General features: G+C 47.1%; 3 protein-coding genes across 4 annotated transcripts in view; 1 reads left to right on the plus strand and 2 right to left on the minus strand.

The window, feature by feature from the left end:
• Positions 1-7: 7 nt before the first annotated feature.
• On the minus strand, positions 8-2,674 carry LOC139070079 (heat shock 70 kDa protein 1). The gene is made up of 2 exons (XM_070551716.1): positions 2,536-2,674; positions 8-2,190 (listed from the first exon to the last, which is right to left on the minus strand). Exon 2 carries the CDS (start codon positions 2,165-2,167, stop codon positions 245-247), a length of 1,923 nt encoding a protein of 640 aa, XP_070407817.1. The 5' UTR covers positions 2,168-2,190; positions 2,536-2,674; the 3' UTR covers positions 8-244.
• Positions 2,675-8,960: 6,286 nt separating this feature from the next.
• Positions 8,961-17,677, minus strand: part of LOC107373895 (heat shock 70 kDa protein 1) — a 230,475-nt gene continuing 221,758 nt past the window's right edge. Inside the window, exons 1-2 of one of the 2 annotated variants that reach the window (XM_054735694.2) lie at positions 11,473-11,611; positions 8,961-11,132 (exon numbers count right to left, since the gene is read on the minus strand). In XM_054735694.2, coding sequence (XP_054591669.2) covers positions 9,187-11,109 — 1,923 coding nt within the window. In that variant the 5' untranslated portion in view covers positions 11,110-11,132; positions 11,473-11,611 and the 3' untranslated portion in view covers positions 8,961-9,186. Of the gene's footprint in view, positions 11,133-11,472; positions 11,612-17,677 lie in introns of those variants that run through there. The other variant, XM_070551480.1, reaches the window with a different exon arrangement.
• Positions 13,282-15,938, plus strand: LOC129156071 (heat shock 70 kDa protein 1-like). Its single transcript, XM_054735691.2, has 2 exons — positions 13,282-13,412; positions 13,758-15,938. Exon 2 carries the CDS (start codon positions 13,779-13,781, stop codon positions 15,699-15,701), a length of 1,923 nt encoding a protein of 640 aa, XP_054591666.2. The 5' UTR covers positions 13,282-13,412; positions 13,758-13,778; the 3' UTR covers positions 15,702-15,938.

Consider the following 17,677-nt stretch of genomic DNA (forward strand, 5'->3'; position numbering starts at 1 on the left):
GACAGAAAACATTCGTATTTCATCTTTATTGCAATGTCCAGCAAGCAAAAGATGAAAACATCAAAATTTTACATAACATTCAGTGTCTTGTTTTGTAAAATCATCTTGACATAATATTTAAACTTCTAATGTAAACATGAAAAATATTCTCTATAAACATCTGTACAACTCAAAGCTTTTCACAAATATGTCACAATCAGAAAGTTAGCAATAATGCTAAAAGGTCCTAGAGTTCAGGGTCCCTTCAGTCCACCTCCTCAATAGTGGGCCCCTGGGTGCCGCCTCGTGCCTGCTCTCCACAAGAACCAGTGGGCATCCCTCCCTGATACAGCTTGCGGATGATGGGGTTGCACACGTTCTCCAACTCTTTCTGCTTGTGTTGGTACTCGTCTTTCTCAGCCAGCTGGTTGTTCTCCAGCCAGATGATGGTTTCCTGACACTTCTCAGTCACCTTCTTCTTGTCCTGGTCACTAATTTTGTCCTTCAGCTTCTCATCCTCCACGCTACTCTTCATGTTGAAGGCGTAGGACTCCAGAGAGTTCTTGGCAGCGATCTTCTCCCTCTGCTGCTCGTCCTCAGCTTTGTATTTGTCAGCGTCCTGGACCATCTTCTCGATCTCCTCTTTGCTCAGTCGGCCCTTGTCGTTGGTGATGGTGATCTTGTTCTCTTTGCCCGTGCTCTTGTCCACCGCAGACACGTTCAATATGCCGTTGGCATCGATGTCAAAAGTGACCTCGATCTGAGGGACCCCTCGGGGAGCGGGTGGGATTCCAGACAGCTCAAACTTGCCCAGCAGGTTGTTGTCCTTGGTCATGGCTCTCTCACCTTCGTAGACCTGGATCAGGACCCCGGGCTGGTTGTCAGCATAAGTAGTGAACACCTGGGTTTGTTTGGTTGGGATGGTGGTGTTGCGTTTGATCAGGGACGTCATCACTCCTCCGGCAGTCTCGATCCCCAGTGACAGAGGTGCCACGTCCAGCAGAAGCAGGTCCTGGACGTTGCCCGAGGTGTCGCCTGTGAGGATGGCGGCCTGGACGGCGGCGCCGTAAGCCACCGCCTCATCTGGGTTGATGCTCTTGTTCAGCTCCCGACCGTTGAAGAAGTCCTGCAGGAGTTTCTGAATCTTGGGGATTCTGGTTGAGCCTCCCACCAGGACGACGTCGTGGATCTGTCCCTTGTCCATTTTGGCGTCCTTCAGAGCTTTCTCCACAGGCTCCAAGGTCCCCCTGAACAGGTCGGAGCACAGCTCCTCAAAGCGAGCCCTGGTGATGGAGGTGTAGAAGTCAATGCCCTCAAACAGGGAGTCGATCTCGATGCTGGCCTGGGAGCTGGAGGACAGGGTCCTTTTCGCCCTCTCACAAGCAGTGCGCAGCCTCCTCAAGGCTCTCTTGTTATGGCTGATGTCCTTCTTGTGTTTCCTCTTGAACTCCTCCACAAAGTGGTTCACCATGCGGTTGTCAAAGTCCTCTCCTCCCAGGTGAGTGTCACCGGCCGTGGCCTTCACCTCAAAGATGCCGTCATCAATGGTCAGGATGGACACGTCGAAGGTGCCTCCACCCAGGTCGAAGATCAGGACGTGTCGTTCTCCTGACTTGCCCTTTTTGTCCAGTCCGTATGCGATGGCAGCTGCCGTGGGCTCGTTGATGATCCTCAGGACGTTGAGTCCTGCGATGACGCCGGCGTCTTTAGTGGCCTGTCGCTGGGAGTCGTTGAAATAGGCCGGGACCGTGATGACGGCTTTGGACACCTTGTGGCCCAGGTAGGCCTCAGCAATCTCCTTCATCTTCACCAGGACCATGGAGGAAATCTCCTCAGGGGAGAAGGTCTTGTTCTCTCCTTTGTACTCCACTTGAATTTTGGGCTTCCCTCCATCTGAAACCACCTTGAAGGGCCAGTGCTTCATGTCGGCCTGCACCACTGAGTCATCAAACCTTCTTCCAATCAGCCTCTTGGCATCAAACACAGTGTTGCTGGGGTTCAGAGCCACCTGGTTCTTGGCTGCGTCCCCAATCAGCCTCTCGGTGTCAGTGAAGGCCACATAACTGGGGGTGGTCCTGTTGCCCTGGTCGTTGGCGATGATCTCCACTTTTCCGTGCTGGAAAACTCCCACACAGGAGTAGGTGGTGCCCAGGTCGATGCCGATGGCAACGTTTTTAGCTGCACACATCTTGGCCGACTTCACTTTGTGTCCTAAAGTAAAAAAATAAAAATAAAAATAAAACACAAATGAGAAAAATTAGGACTACAGCAGCTGATGGAGCTTCAGGGGACTGGGCTGCCTCATTTAGATCTTTAATGTCTGATGAAGCATTCAGTTATAAAAGCTGATTTTAAACAGGAATAATTTATATCACAACAAAAGCTATTTTAACATTAGATATTTAACTTTCATTCAAACATTCAATAAAGTTATCAAAACAAAGATTAATTTTCCTTCTACATTTCTTCTGAACAAAGTCCATGTAATTCTTATTAGAAAGTTTCAGATGTTCAAATGAAATTTCTTGTTCTATCGGACATGAAAATTGTACTTACTGTTAAAGTGTTGATGTTCTGATCCATAAATAGGGTTTAATTTCTTCTTCTGAATCTGTTTCCTTCTTCTCTGGATTTCCAACTGCTCTCTGGTCAGTTTCTATAACTGTCTCAGCTCTCAGACCAGCCGCTTTATATCTGTGGAGCTGTCGTCTGGCTGCTTCTAGATGTTTCACGAGAATCAGTCAAGTCACAGGAAACATCACATTCTGTTTCCTGTTGGTAGTTTCAAAGTAAATGTAATTTACTGAACAATACAGTAATGGGACTGAAAGCTGTTTTGTTTTTCTCTGAAGTTCAATCGTTTTAGTTTCCTGTGTGCGTCACTGACTTGGTAGAAGTTTCCTGAAATTTCCACCAATCAGAGGCGCGTGCGCAGCTTTGTCTTTTGCCAGATTCACAAAATAAAAGGAATTTCCGGGACTTCGGAGAACTTTCGGCACAAGTGAAGAAAAAGCGTATTTTAGTTAGTGTGCTAAGCAAAATATTTTCATGTTTTCTCATAATAATAAAGTAATAAATACAGAAACATTTTTAATGAAATATTTCTTAATGAACGGAGTTTTCACTGAGCTGCAGTTGCAAGAAGTTTATATGGCCTATTTAGTCATTTGTTTTTCTCATATTTTATCAACAACAAATTAAATCTCTTTATGTTGTCTTGCAATTTTCGGCATGTCTCTTGAGGCTATGTATATAATATATTTGTGCTCGTCATGGATTGTCCATAATCAACCCCATGCTAAAGCATAAAGGTGTCCTTATGTGCTCATGGGCACCAGGATACCTTTGGCAAGTGCGATGATCGACTTTGTTGTTGTTTCATCTGATCCGTGGCTACATGTCTTGGGACACTCGGGTGAACAGAGGGCCGGAGCTGTCAACTGACCACTACCTGGTGTTGTGACCACTACTCTTCCACCTTTCCGTGGTGGAGGGGTTTGAGTGTCTCAATGATCCTAGGAGCTATGTTGTCTGAGGCTTTATGCCTCTGGTAGAGTCACCCATGGCAAACAGGTCCTAGGTGAGGAATCAGACCAGGGGCAGCGTTAGGCCCGGCTACTTGGGCTCAAGCCCCGAATGTTTTATGAAAAGCCCCGGATATAAACGTGGAAGTAACATGCAGTACCAAAGTCCAACAGAGAGGGAGCAGCTGGCAGTAGTTTGTATACAGCCTGCCTGAGCCTCCACCACTGAAGAAGCCCTTCAGCAGCAGGCTTCTTCTTCAGTGTCTGGCTTCTTCTACAGTGTCTGCCTGGAACGCAAATGTAAAAGATGGACATAAGGGCGTTTTTTAGACCAAAAGTGCCGCGACAGAACCCCAGCTTTGATGAGACTGGTGTTGACTCAGGTTTGTGAGTCTTATTTGAAAATATTTGTTGTGCTGCTGGTTTGCCTAAAGTTAGCTTACTATCAGGTAAAGTTGTTGGAGAAAGAACGTGGGAATATTTACTATCATCTCACACTAAACACTAACAGGAACAATACTCTGCCCTGAATATGCTTAATATGTAGCTTCAGATTAAAAATTATGTAGTACAAGACAAATATATATGATGTTGACTAGTGCGTGTCACGTGTGTGTGTGCGCGTGTGCGTGTTTTAAGCCCTGGATCTTCAGTCCTAAATCTGCCCCTGGATCAGACAAAGAGCAGCCCGAAGACCTCTTATGATGAAATACATAAATGGAAACCGTGTTCCCTCGCCCGGACGTGGATCACCGGTGCCCCCCTCTGGAGCCAGGCCAGGACGTGGGGCACATTGGCGAGCGCCTGGTGGCCAGGCTTTCACCCATGGAGCCCGGCCGGGCACAGCCCGAAGAGGAAACATGGGTCCCCCTTCTCATGAGCCCACCACTCGTTGGAGGGGCCAAAGGGGTCAGGTGCAGTAGTAGTCGAGGGCGGGGACCTTGGCGGTCTGATCCTCGGCTACAGAAGCTGGCTCTTGGAACATGGAATGTCACCTCTCTGGTGGGGAAGGAGTCTGAGTTGGTGTGTGAGGTTGAGAGGTTCCGACTAGATATAGTCAAACTCACCTCAACGCATGGCTCTGGAACCAGTTTCCTTGAGAGGGGTTGGACTTTCTACCACTCTGGAGTTGCGCCCACTGAGAGGCGCCGAGCAGGGGTGGGCATACTAGTTGCCCCCCATCTTGGTGCCTGTACGTTGGGGTTTACTCCAGTGAATGAGAGGGTAGCCTGCCTCTGCCTACGTGTGGGGGGACGGGTTCTGACTGTGGTCGGTGCTTATGAACCGAACTATAGTTCAGACTACCCTCCTTCTTTGAAGACCTTGGAGAGGTTGCTGGAAAGCGCTCCTTCCGGTGACTCCCTCGTTCTGCTGGGGGACTTTAATGCTCACGTGGGCAACGACAGTGAGACCTGGAGAGGTGTGGTTGGGAGGAACGCCCCGCCGATCTGAATTCGAGTGGTGTTTTGTTTTTGGACTTCTGTGCCAGTCATGGATTGTCCATAATGAACACCATGTTAAGACATAAAAGTGTCCATATGTGCTCTTGGCACCAGGATACCTTAGGCCGCAGCTTGATGACCGACTTTGTTGTTGTTTCATCTGACCTGCGGCCACATGTCTTGGACACTCGGGTGAAGAGAGGGGCGGAGCAGTCAACTGACCACTACCTGGTGGTGAGTTGGCTCAGATGGTGGGGAAGGATGCCGGTCAGACCAGGTAGCCCAAACGTATCGCGAGGGTCTACTGGGAATGTCTGGCAGAGTCTCCTGTCAGAAGGAGCTTCAATTCCCACCTCCGACAGAACTTCCAAAATGTACCGGGGAAGGCGGGGGACATTGAGTCTGAATGGAACCTGTTCCGTGCCTCCATTGTTGAGGCGGCCGACTGGAGCTGTAGTCGCAGGATCGTCGGTGCCTGTCGTGGTGGCAACTCCCGAACCCGCTGGTGGACACAGGCGGTTAGGGATGCTGTCAAGCTGAAGAAAGAGTCCTATCAGGTCTCTGTGGCCTGTGGGACTCCAGAGGAAGCTGACAGGTACCGGCAGTCCAAGCGGAACACGGCTCGGGTGGTCGCTGAGGCAAAAACCCGGGCGTGGGAGGAGTTTGGTGAGACCATGGAGCAAGACTTTCGTACAGCTTCGATGAGATTCTGGTCAACCATCCAGCGCCTCGCGGTGCGGTGGGGGGTGGGGTGGGGGGGGGAGTGCACTACCAACACCATCTAAAGTGGGGACGGTGTGCTGCTGACCTCTACTCAGGACGTTGTTGATCGGTGTGCAGAATACTTCGAAGACCTCCTCGATCCCACCGACACGTCTTTCAGTGAGGAAGCAGAGTCTGGGGACCTTGAGTTGGCCTCTCAGATCTCTGGTGCTGAGGTCACTGAGCTGGTTTAAAAGCTCCTCTGTGGCAAGGCTCCAGGGGTGGATGAGATCCGCCCGGATTTCCTTAAGGCTCTGGATGCTGTGGGGCTGTGTTGGCTGACGTGTCTCTGCAATACCGCGTGGACATCGGGGGCAGTCCCACTGGACTGGCAGACCGGGGTGGTGGTTCCCTTATTTAAAAAGGGGGACCGCAGGGTGTGTTTCAACTACGGGGGGATCACGCTCCTGAGGCTTCCTGGTAAGGTCTATTCAGGGGTTCTGGAGATGAGGGTCCGTCGGATTGTTGAACCTCAGATTCAGGAGGAGCAATGTGGTTTTCGTCCCGGCTGTGGAACACTGGACCAGCTCTATACCCTTAGAGGGATCCTGGAGGGCGCGTGGTAATTTGCCCAACCAGTCTACATGTGTTTTGTGGATTTGGAGAAGGCGTTTGACCGTGTCCCTCGGGGGGCCCTGTGGGGGTACTCCGGCAGTATGGGGTACCAGGCCCTCTGATACGGGCTGTCAGGTCCCTGTATGACCGGTGTCAGAGCTTGGTCCGCATTGCCGCCAGTAAGTCTGGCTCGTTCCCAGTGAGAGTTGGACTCCGCCAAGGCTGTCCTTTGTCACCTATTCTGTTCATAACCTTTATGGAATGGATTTCTAGGCGCAGCCAAGGTGTGGAGGGCATCCGTTTTGGTGGCCTGAGGATCAGGTCTCTGCTTTTTGCAGATGATGTGGTCCTGTTGGCTTCATCAGAACGTGATCTTCAGCTTTCGCTGGAGCAGTTCGCAGCCGAGTGTGAAGCAGCTGGGATGAGAATCAGCTCCTCTAAATCTGAGACCATGGTCTTGATTCGGTAAAGGGTGGAATGCCTTCTCCGGGTCAGGGATGAGGTCCTGCCTCAAGTGGAGGAGTTTAAGTATCTCGGGGTCTTGTTCACGAGTGAGGGAAAACTGGAGCGTGAGATCGATAGGCGGATTGGTGCTGCATCTGCAGTGATGCGGCGGGCATTGTACCGGTCTGTCGTGGTGAAGAGAGAGTTGAGTCAGAAGGCAAAGCTCTTGATTTACCGGTCGATCCACGTTCCTACCCTCACCTATGGTCATGAGCTTTGGGTAGTGACCGAAAGAACGAGATCACGGATACAAGCGGCCGAAATGAGTTTTCTCCAAAGAGTGACTGGGCTCCCCCTTAGAGATAGGGTGAGAAGCTCAGTCATCCGGGAGGGGCTCGGAGTAGACCCGCTGCTCCTCCTCCACATCGAGAGGAGCCAGTTGAGGTGGCTCGGGCATCTGGTCACGATGCCTCCTGGACTCCTCCCTGGTGAGGTTTCCTGGGCACGTCCAACCGGGAGGAGACCTAAACGTAGACCCAGGACACGGTGGAGGAACTATGTCTCTCACCTGGCCAGGGAACGCCTTGGAATTCCCCCGGAGGAGCTGGCCCAAGTGGCTGGGGAGAGGGAAGTCTGGGCCTCTCGCCTTAGGCTACTGCCCCCGTGACCCGACTACGGATAAGCAGATGAAAATGAATGGATGGATGGATGGAATAACCTGACCTGAACGGCATTAAATTAGTCTCCAAGAACAAAGTAAGGAACCTTGGTGTCATCTTCGACCAGGACGCGTCATTCAAATCCCACGTTAAACAGGTTTGTAGGATTTCCTTTTTCCACCTTCAGAATATTGCTAAGATTAGATTCATTCTTTCCAGGAGTGATGCTAAATTATTTAATAGGGCCTCTGGTTACAATCTGATGTTAGCCTACATCTGGACATGTGGGGGAGAAGAGGGAGGTGGAGTGTACAGTCGGTAAAGACGGCTCTCCCTTGCCCTGCCTCCAACATTCCTCCATGGAAAAGGCTGGGTTATCCAGAGTTATCTCTGTAGTTATGCTGCTATAGGCTTAGACTGCTGGAGGACACACGACCACTTTTCACACTCTACTACTTTCTTCTACAATTTGCTCTTTAACTGCATTATTTCCTGCAATTTCAGCTGTTAACTTTATTTTTTCTCTAGGTGTTTTTCTCCCCAGAAGAAGCTACAGTGATGTTCTGCTGAGCTGTGGTGGCCTGATGGAGGGGACCATCGGCTTGAACACTGCTGCTAACCTCTTAAACATTCTCCCTCTCCTGATAATAACATTTTACTTTCCTTGACATTGAATGTGTTTATCTTTCACCAAATAGAATATTTACTAAGAAATCACAATGTAACCATAGACAGTGTGTGTGTGTGTGTGTGCGTGCATGCGTGCGTGTGTGTGTGTGACTTTCCTGTCTTCTCGATCCCCAGTGAATTGTGATGGATGGCTACTTATACTGAGCCAGGATCCCCTGGAGGTTTCTTCCTGTTAAAAGGGAGTTTTCCTCTCCACTGTCGCTAAATGCTTGCTTAGTATGAGGATTGCTGTAAAGTCAGTGACTTGATGCAATTTGCTGAGTTCCTTATGTAGGAAACATTTTACTGATTGGACTAATGAACTGACCTCTATTGGAATGTTTATTATATGAAGTGCCTTGAGACAACTCTTGTCGTGATTTGGCGCTATATAAATAAACTTGAATTGAATTAAATCTCGGAGAAATATCACATTTGACAGTTACTATAATGTCATAGGAATAAAGAGAAAGCATGTGTTGTTTTTTAAAATAAAAATAAAAAACAGTAACGTTAGTAAGTAAATACACCTAAAAATCCCCCAAAGTACAGTTAACCTTATGAGTATTTAGCTCCTGGGAGTCTTTTTAAATTTCACCTTCTAAGCCAATTCCATCAGAACTATAACGTCAGCTGTCCCAATCTGTTCATATTTGAATTTTTTTTAAATAATACAAGAAACTTTATTCCAGTAGTTTTTTAATAATGAAATATTCCCTAAAACATTTGTATTTTTGTTTACTTTCATCTTTACAATAAGATCTATTTATTCCTCTGAAACACATTTAATTTGCAAGATATTTTGTGTTAAAGTCTCCTTTGTTTATTTAGGAAAGTGACTTAATGTTGAGCCCAAAAACGTTATTTCCAGAAATTCTACAATTAACTCTTTTCCAAAAACACACAGACTCAAAAGACAGAAAACATTCGTATTTCATCTTTATTGCAATGAGCAAAAGATGAAAACATCAAAATTTTACATAACATTCAGTGTCTTGTTTTGTAAAATCATCTTGACATAATATTTAAACTTCTAATGTAAACATGAAAAATATTCTCTATAAACATCTGTACAACTCAAAGCTTTTCACAAATATGTCACAATCAGAAAGTTAGCAATAATGCTAAAAGGTCCTAGAGTTCAGGGTCCCTTCAGTCCACCTCCTCAATAGTGGGCCCCTGGGTGCCGCCTCGTGCCTGCTCTCCACAAGAACCAGTGGGCATCCCTCCCTGATACAGCTTGCGGATGATGGGGTTGCACACGTTCTCCAACTCTTTCTGCTTGTGTTGGTACTCGTCTTTCTCAGCCAGCTGGTTGTTCTCCAGCCAGGCGATGGTTTCCTGACACTTCTTAGTCACCTTCTTCTTGTCCTGGTCACTAATTTTGTCCTTCAGCTTCTCATCCTCCACGCTACTCTTCATGTTGAAGGCGTAGGACTCCAGAGAGTTCTTGGCAGCGATCTTCTCCCTCTGCTGCTCGTCCTCAGCTTTGTATTTGTCAGCGTCCTGGACCATCTTCTCGATCTCCTCTTTGCTCAGTCGGCCCTTGTCGTTGGTGATGGTGATCTTGTTCTCTTTGCCCGTGCTCTTGTCCACCGCAGACACGTTCAATATGCCGTTGGCATCGATGTCAAAAGTGACCTCGATCTGAGGGACCCCTCGGGGAGCGGGTGGGATTCCAGACAGCTCAAACTTGCCCAGCAGGTTGTTGTCCTTGGTCATGGCTCTCTCACCTTCGTAGACCTGGATCAGGACCCCGGGCTGGTTGTCAGCATAAGTAGTGAACACCTGGGTTTGTTTGGCTGGGATGGTGGTGTTGCGTTTGATCAGGGACGTCATCACTCCTCCGGCAGTCTCGATCCCCAGTGACAGAGGTGCCACGTCCAGCAGAAGCAGGTCCTGGACGTTGCCCGAGGTGTCGCCTGTGAGGATGGCGGCCTGGACGGCGGCGCCGTAAGCCACCGCTTCATCTGGGTTGATGCTCTTGTTCAGCTCCCGACCGTTGAAGAAGTCCTGCAGGAGTTTCTGGATCTTGGGGATTCTGGTTGAGCCTCCCACCAGGACGACGTCATGGATCTGTCCCTTGTCCATTTTGGCATCCTTCAGAGCTTTCTCCACAGGCTCCAAGGTCCCCCTGAACAGGTCGGAGCACAGCTCCTCAAAGCGAGCCCTGGTGATGGAGGTGTAGAAGTCAATGCCCTCAAACAGGGAGTCGATCTCGATGCTGGCCTGGGAGCTGGAGGACAGGGTCCTTTTGGCCCTCTCACAAGCAGTGCGCAGCCTCCTCAAGGCTCTCTTGTTATGGCTGATGTCCTTCTTGTGTTTCCTCTTGAACTCCTCTACAAAGTGGTTCACCATGCGGTTGTCAAAGTCCTCTCCTCCCAGGTGAGTGTCACCGGCCGTGGCCTTCACCTCAAAGATGCCGTCATCAATGGTCAGGATGGACACGTCGAAGGTGCCTCCACCCAGGTCGAAGATCAGGACGTGTCGTTCTCCTGACTTGCCCTTTTTGTCCAGTCCGTACGCAATGGCAGCTGCCGTGGGCTCGTTGATGATCCTCAGGACGTTGAGTCCTGCGATGACGCCGGCGTCTTTAGTGGCCTGTCGCTGGGAGTCGTTGAAATAGGCCGGGACCGTGATGACGGCTTTGGACACCTTGTGGCCCAGGTAGGCCTCAGCAATCTCCTTCATCTTCACCAGGACCATGGAGGAAATCTCCTCAGGGGAGAAGGTCTTGCTCTCTCCTTTGTACTCCACTTGAATTTTGGGCTTCCCTCCATCTGAAACCACCTTGAAGGGCCAGTGCTTCATGTCGGCCTGCACCACTGAGTCATCAAACCTTCTTCCAATCAGCCTCTTGGCATCAAACACAGTGTTGCTGGGGTTCAGAGCCACCTGGTTCTTGGCTGCGTCCCCAATCAGCCTCTCGGTGTCAGTGAAGGCCACATAGCTGGGGGTGGTCCTGTTGCCCTGGTCGTTGGCGATGATCTCCACTTTTCCGTGCTGGAAAACTCCCACACAGGAGTAGGTGGTGCCCAGGTCGATGCCGATGGCCACGTTTTTAGCTGCACACATCTTGGCCGACTTCACTTTGTGTCCTAAAGTAAAAAAAAAAAAAAAAAAAAAAACACAAATGAGAAAAATTAGGACTACAGCAGCTGATGGAGCTTCAGGGGACTGGGCTGCCTCATTTAGATCTTAATGTCTGATGAAGCATTCAGTTATAAAAGCTGATTTTAAACAGGAATAATTTATATCACAACAAAAGCTATTTTAACATTAGATATTTAACTTTCATTCAAACATTCAATAAAGTTCTCAAAACAAAAATTCATTTTCCTTCTACATTTCTTCTGAACAAAGTCCATGCAATTCTTAAAAAATTTTAGATGTTCAAATGAAATTTCTTGTACTATCAGACATGAAAATTGTACTTACTGTTAAGTGTTGATGTTCTGGTCTGTAAAAAGGGTTCAATTTCTTCTTCTGAATCTGCTTCTTCCTCTCTAGATCTCCAACTGCTCTCTGGTCAGTTTCTTTAACTGTCTCTGCTCTCAGACCAGCCGCTTTATATCTGTGGAGCTGTCGTCTGGCTGCTTCTAGATGTTTCACGAGAATCAGTCAAGTCACAGGAAACATCACATTCTGTTTCCTGTTGGTAGTTTCAAAGTAAATGTAATTTACTGAACAATACATTAATGGGGCTGAAAGCGGTTTTGTTTTTCTCTGAAGTTCAATCGTTTTAGTTTCCTGTGTGCGTGCGTCACTGACTTGGTAGAAGTTTCCTGAAATTTCCACCAATCAGAGGTGTGTGCGCAGCTTTGTCTTCTGACAGATTCACAAAATAAAAGGAATTTCCGGGACTTCGGAGAAACTTCGGGACAAGTGAAGGAAATGTGTATTTTAATTAGAGTGCTAAGCAAAAATATTTTCATATTTTCTCAAAATAATAAAGTAATAAATACAGAAAATGTTTAATGAAATAATTCTTAATGAACAATTGCAATTTTTGGCATATCTATCTATCTATCTATCTATCTATCTATCTATCTATCATATATATATATATATATATATATATATATATATATATATATATATATATATATATATAAATATATATATGTGAGTGTGTGTGTGTGTGTGCTCGTCATGGATTGTCCATAATCAACCCCATGTTAAAGCATAAAGGTGTCCTTATGTGCTCTTGGCACCAGGATACCTTTGGCTGCAACCCGATGATCGACTTTGTTGTTGTCTGATCTGTGGCTACATGTCTTGGGACACTCGGGTGAAGAGAGGGGCGGAGCTGTCAACTGACCACTACCTGGTGTTGTGACCACAGCGGTCACGTGATGCAAGTCTGTTCCATTTAACCGTTTTTTTTTTTAACCAAGGAAGGACAGTGTCCTTGCAAGCAAGGCGCCTTGCCTCGCAAGACATCGCCTCACAAGGCAAGGCACCTTGACATTGAGAAACAGCCATAATCTCTCATTTTAATTCTCATCAGAACTCTAGCTGCAGCATTTTGGACAAGCTGAAGACTTTTAACTACATTCTGTGGACTTCCTGAGAGTAATGAAATACAGTAATCCAGTCTTGATGTAATAAATGCATGAACTAGTTTTTCAGCATCACTCCAGGAAAGGATGCATCTAATCTTTGCAATATTCCGAAGGTGGAAAAAGGAAATCCTACAAACCTGTTTAACCTGGGATTTGAATGACATGTCCTGGTCGAAGATAACACCAAGGTTACTTTGTTCTCAGAGACTAATTTAGTGCCGTTCAGGTCAGGTTAATCCATCCATCCATCCATCCATTTTCATCTGCTTATCCGGAGTCGGGTCCCGGAGGCAGTAGCCTAAGGCGAGAGGCCCAGACCTCCCTCTCCCCAGCCACTTGGGCCAGCTCCTCCGGGGGAATCCCAAGGCGTTCCCTGGCCAGAAGGTTCTCCGAAGTCCCGGAAATTCCTTTTATTTTGTGAATCTGGCAAAAGACAAAGCTGCGCACGCGCCTCTGATTGGTGGAAATTTCAGGAAACTTCTACCAAGTCAGTGACGGACACAGGAAACTAAAACAATTGAACTTCAGAGAAAAACAAAACCGCTTTCAGTCCCATTACTGTATTGTTTAGGAATTTACATTTACTTTGAAACTACCAACAGGAAACAGAATGTGATGTTTCCTGTGACTTGACTGATTCTCGTGAAACATCTAGAAGCAGCCAGACAGCTCCACAGATATAAAGCGGCTGGTCTGAGAGTAGAGACAGTTATAGAAACTGACCAGAGAGCAGTTGGAGATCCAGAGAAGAAGAAGCAGCTTTAGAAGAAGAAAGTGAACCCTTTTTACGGACCAGAACATCAACACTTAACAGTAAGTACAATTTTCATGTCTGATTGAACAAGAAATTTCATTTGAACATCTGAAACTTTCTAATAAGAATTACATGGACTTTGTTCAGAAGAAATGTAGAAGGAAAATTAATCTTTGTTTTGATAACTTTATTGAATATTTGAATGAAAGTTAAATATTTAATGTTAAAATAGCTTTGTTGTGATATAAATTATTCCTGTTTAAAATCAGCTTTTATAACTGAATGCTTCATCAGACTTATTAAAGATCTAAATGAGGCAGCCCAGTCCCCTGAAGCTCCATCAGCTGCTGTAGTCGTTCACTTTCCTAATTTTTCTCTTTTTTTTTTTTTTTTTTTTACTTTAGGACACGAGTGAAGTCGCCAAGATGTGTGCAGCTAAAAACGTGGCCATCGGCATCGACCTGGGCACCACCTACTCCTGTGTGGGGGTTTTCCAGCACGGAAAAGTGGAGATCATCGCCAACGACCAGGGCAACAGGACCACCCCCAGCTATGTGGCCTTCACTGACACAGAGAGGCTGATTGGGGATGCAGCCAAGAACCAGGTGGCTCTGAACCCCAGCAACACTGTGTTTGATGCCAAGAGGCTGATTGGAAGAAGGTTTGATGACTCAGTGGTGCAGGCCGACATGAAGCACTGGCCCTTCAAGGTGGTTTCAGATGGAGGGAAGCCCAAAATTCAAGTGGAGTACAAAGGAGAGAACAAGACCTTCTCCCCTGAGGAGATTTCCTCCATGGTCCTGGTGAAGATGAAGGAGATTGCTGAGGCCTACCTGGGCCAAAAGGTGTCCAAAGCCGTCATCACGGTCCCGGCCTATTTCAACGACTCCCAGCGACAGGCCACTAAAGACGCCGGCGTCATCGCAGGACTCAACGTCCTGAGGATCATCAACGAGCCCACGGCAGCTGCCATCGCGTACGGACTGGACAAAAAGGGCAAGTCAGGAGAACGACACGTCCTGATCTTCGACCTGGGTGGAGGCACCTTCGACGTGTCCATCCTGACCATTGATGACGGCATCTTTGAGGTGAAGGCCACGGCCGGTGACACTCACCTGGGAGGAGAGGACTTTGACAACCGCATGGTGAACCACTTTGTGGAGGAGTTCAAGAGGAAACACAAGAAGGACATCAGCCATAACAAAAGAGCCTTGAGGAGGCTGCGCACTGCTTGTGAGAGGGCCAAAAGGACCCTGTCCTCCAGCTCCCAGGCCAGCATCGAGATCGACTCCCTGTTTGAGGGCATTGACTTCTACACCTCCATCACCAGGGCTCGCTTTGAGGAGCTGTGCTCCGACCTGTTCAGGGGGACCTTGGAGCCTGTGGAGAAAGCTCTGAAGGATGCCAAAATGGACAAGGGACAGATCCATGACGTCGTCCTGGTGGGAGGCTCAACCAGAATCCCCAAGATCCAGAAACTCCTGCAGGACTTCTTCAACGGTCGGGAGCTGAACAAGAGCATCAACCCAGATGAGGCGGTGGCTTACGGCGCCGCCGTCCAGGCCGCCATCCTCACAGGCGACACCTCGGGCAACGTCCAGGACCTGCTTCTGCTGGACGTGGCACCTCTGTCACTGGGGATCGAGACTGCCGGAGGAGTGATGACGTCCCTGATCAAACGCAACACCACCATCCCAACCAAACAAACCCAGGTGTTCACTACTTATGCTGACAACCAGCCCGGGGTCCTGATCCAGGTCTACGAAGGTGAGAGAGCCATGACCAAGGACAACAACCTGCTGGGCAAGTTTGAGCTGTCTGGAATCCCACCCGCTCCCCGAGGGGTCCCTCAGATCGAGGTCACTTTTGACATCGATGCCAACGGCATATTGAACGTGTCTGCGGTGGACAAGAGCACGGGCAAAGAGAACAAGATCACCATCACCAACGACAAGGGCCGACTGAGCAAAGAGGAGATCGAGAAGATGGTCCAGGACGCTGACAAATACAAAGCTGAGGACGAGCAGCAGAGGGAGAAGATCGCTGCCAAGAACTCTCTGGAGTCCTACGCCTTCAACATGAAGAGTAGCGTGGAGGATGAGAAGCTGAAGGACAAAATTAGTGACCAGGACAAGAAGAAGGTGACTGAGAAGTGTCAGGAAACCATCATCTGGCTGGAGAACAACCAGCTGGCTGAGAAAGACGAGTACCAACACAAGCAGAAAGAGTTGGAGAACGTGTGCAACCCCATCATCCGCAAGCTGTATCAGGGAGGGATGCCCACTGGTTCTTGTGGAGAGCAGGCACGAGGCGGCACCCAGGGGCCCACTATTGAGGAGGTGGACTGAAGGGACCCTGAACTCTAGGACCTTTTAGCATTATTGCTAACTTTCTGATTGTGACATATTTGTGAAAAGCTTTGAGTTGTACAGATGTTTATAGAGAATATTTTTCATGTTTACATTAGAAGTTTAAATATTATGTCAAGATGATTTTACAAAACAAGACACTGAATGTTATGTAAAATTTTGATGTTTTCATCTTTTGCTTGCTGGACATTGCAATAAAGATGAAATACGAATGTTTTCTGTCTTTTGAGTCTGTGTGTTTTTGGAAAAGAGTTAATTGTAGAACTTCTGGAAATAACGTTTTTGGGCTCAACATTAAGTCACTTTCCTAAATAAACAAAGGAGACTTTAACACAAAATATCTTGCAAATTAAATGTGTTTCAGAGGAATAAATAGATCTTATTGTAAAGATGAAAGTAAACAAAAATACAAATGTTTTAGGGAATATTTCATTATTAAAAAACTACTGGAATAAAGTTTCTTGTATTATTTTAAAAAAATTCAAATATGAACAGATTGGGACAGCTGACGTTATAGTTCTGATGGAATTGGCTTAGAAGGTGAAATTTAAAAAGACTCCCAGGGGCTAAATACTCATAAGGTTAACTGTACTTTGGGGGATTTTTAGGTGTTTTTACTTACTAACGTTACTGTTTTTTATTTTTATTTTAAAAAACAACACATGCTTTCTCTTTATTCCTATGACATTATAGTAACTGTCAAATGTGATATTTGTCCAAGATTTAATTCAATTCAAGTTTATTTATATAGCTCCAAATCACGACAAGAGTTGTCTCAAGGCACTTCATATAATAAACATTCCAATACAGGTCAGTTCATTAGTCCAATCAGTAAAATGTTTCCTACATAAGGAACTCAGCAAATTGCATCAAGTCACTGACTTTACAGCAATCCTCATACTAAGCAAGCATTTAGCGACAGTGGAGAGGAAAACTCCCTTTTAACAGGAAGAAACCTCCAGGGGATCCTGGCTCAGTATAAGCAGCCATCCACCACAATTCACTGGGGATCGAGAAGACAGGAAAGTCACACACACACGCATGCGTGCGCACACACACACACACACACACACACACACACACACACACACACACTGTCTATGGTTACATCGTGATTTCTTAGTAAATATTCTATTTGGTGAAAGATAAACACATTCAATGTCAAGGAAAGTAAAATGTTATTATCAGAAGAGGGAGAATGTTTAAGAGATTAGCAGCAGTGTTCAAGCCGATGGTCCCCTCCATCAGGCCACCACAGCTCAGCAGAACATCACTGTAGCTTCTTCTGGGGAGAAAAACACCTAGAGAAAAAATAAAGTTAACAGCTGAAATTGCAGGAAATAATGCAGTTAAAGAGCAAATTGTAGAAGAAAGTAGTAGAGTGTGAAAAGGGGTCAGTGTGTCCTCCAGCAGTCTAAGCCTATAGCAGCATAACTACAGAGATAACTCTGGATAACCCAGCCTTTTCCATGGAGGCATGTTGGAGGCAGGGCAAGGGAGAGCCGTCTTTACCGACTGCACACACCACCTCCCTCTACTCCCCCACTTGTCCAGATGTAGGCTAACATCAGATTGTAACCATAGGCCCTATTAAATAATTTAGCATCACTCCTGGAAAGAATGAATCTAATCTTAGCAATATTCCGAAGGTGGAAAAAGGAAATCCTACAAACCTGTTTAACGTGGGATTTGAATGACGTGTACTGGTCGAAGATGACACCAAGGTTCCTTACTTTGTTCTTGGAGACTAATTTAATGCGGTTCAGGTCAGGTTATTCCATCCATCCATCCATCCATCCATCCATCCATCCATTCATTTTCATCCGCTTATCCGTAGTCGGGTCACGGGGGCAGTAGCCTAAGGCGAGAGGCCCAGACTTCCCTCTCCCCAGCCAATTGGGCCAGCTCCTCCGGGGGAATTCCAAGGCGTTCCCTGGCCAGGTGAGAGACATAGT

This window comes from Nothobranchius furzeri, chromosome 5 (assembly GCF_043380555.1).
Source record: "Nothobranchius furzeri strain GRZ-AD chromosome 5, NfurGRZ-RIMD1, whole genome shotgun sequence".
NCBI lineage: Eukaryota > Metazoa > Chordata > Actinopteri > Cyprinodontiformes > Nothobranchiidae > Nothobranchius > Nothobranchius furzeri.

Excerpts from the sequence above, each read along its gene's own strand:
- LOC139070079 (XM_070551716.1), bottom strand. The coding sequence starts at position 2,167 with ATGTGTGCAGCTAAAAACGTTGCCATCGGCATCGACCTGGGCACCACC.
- LOC129156071 (XM_054735691.2), top strand. The coding sequence starts at position 13,779 with ATGTGTGCAGCTAAAAACGTGGCCATCGGCATCGACCTGGGCACCACC.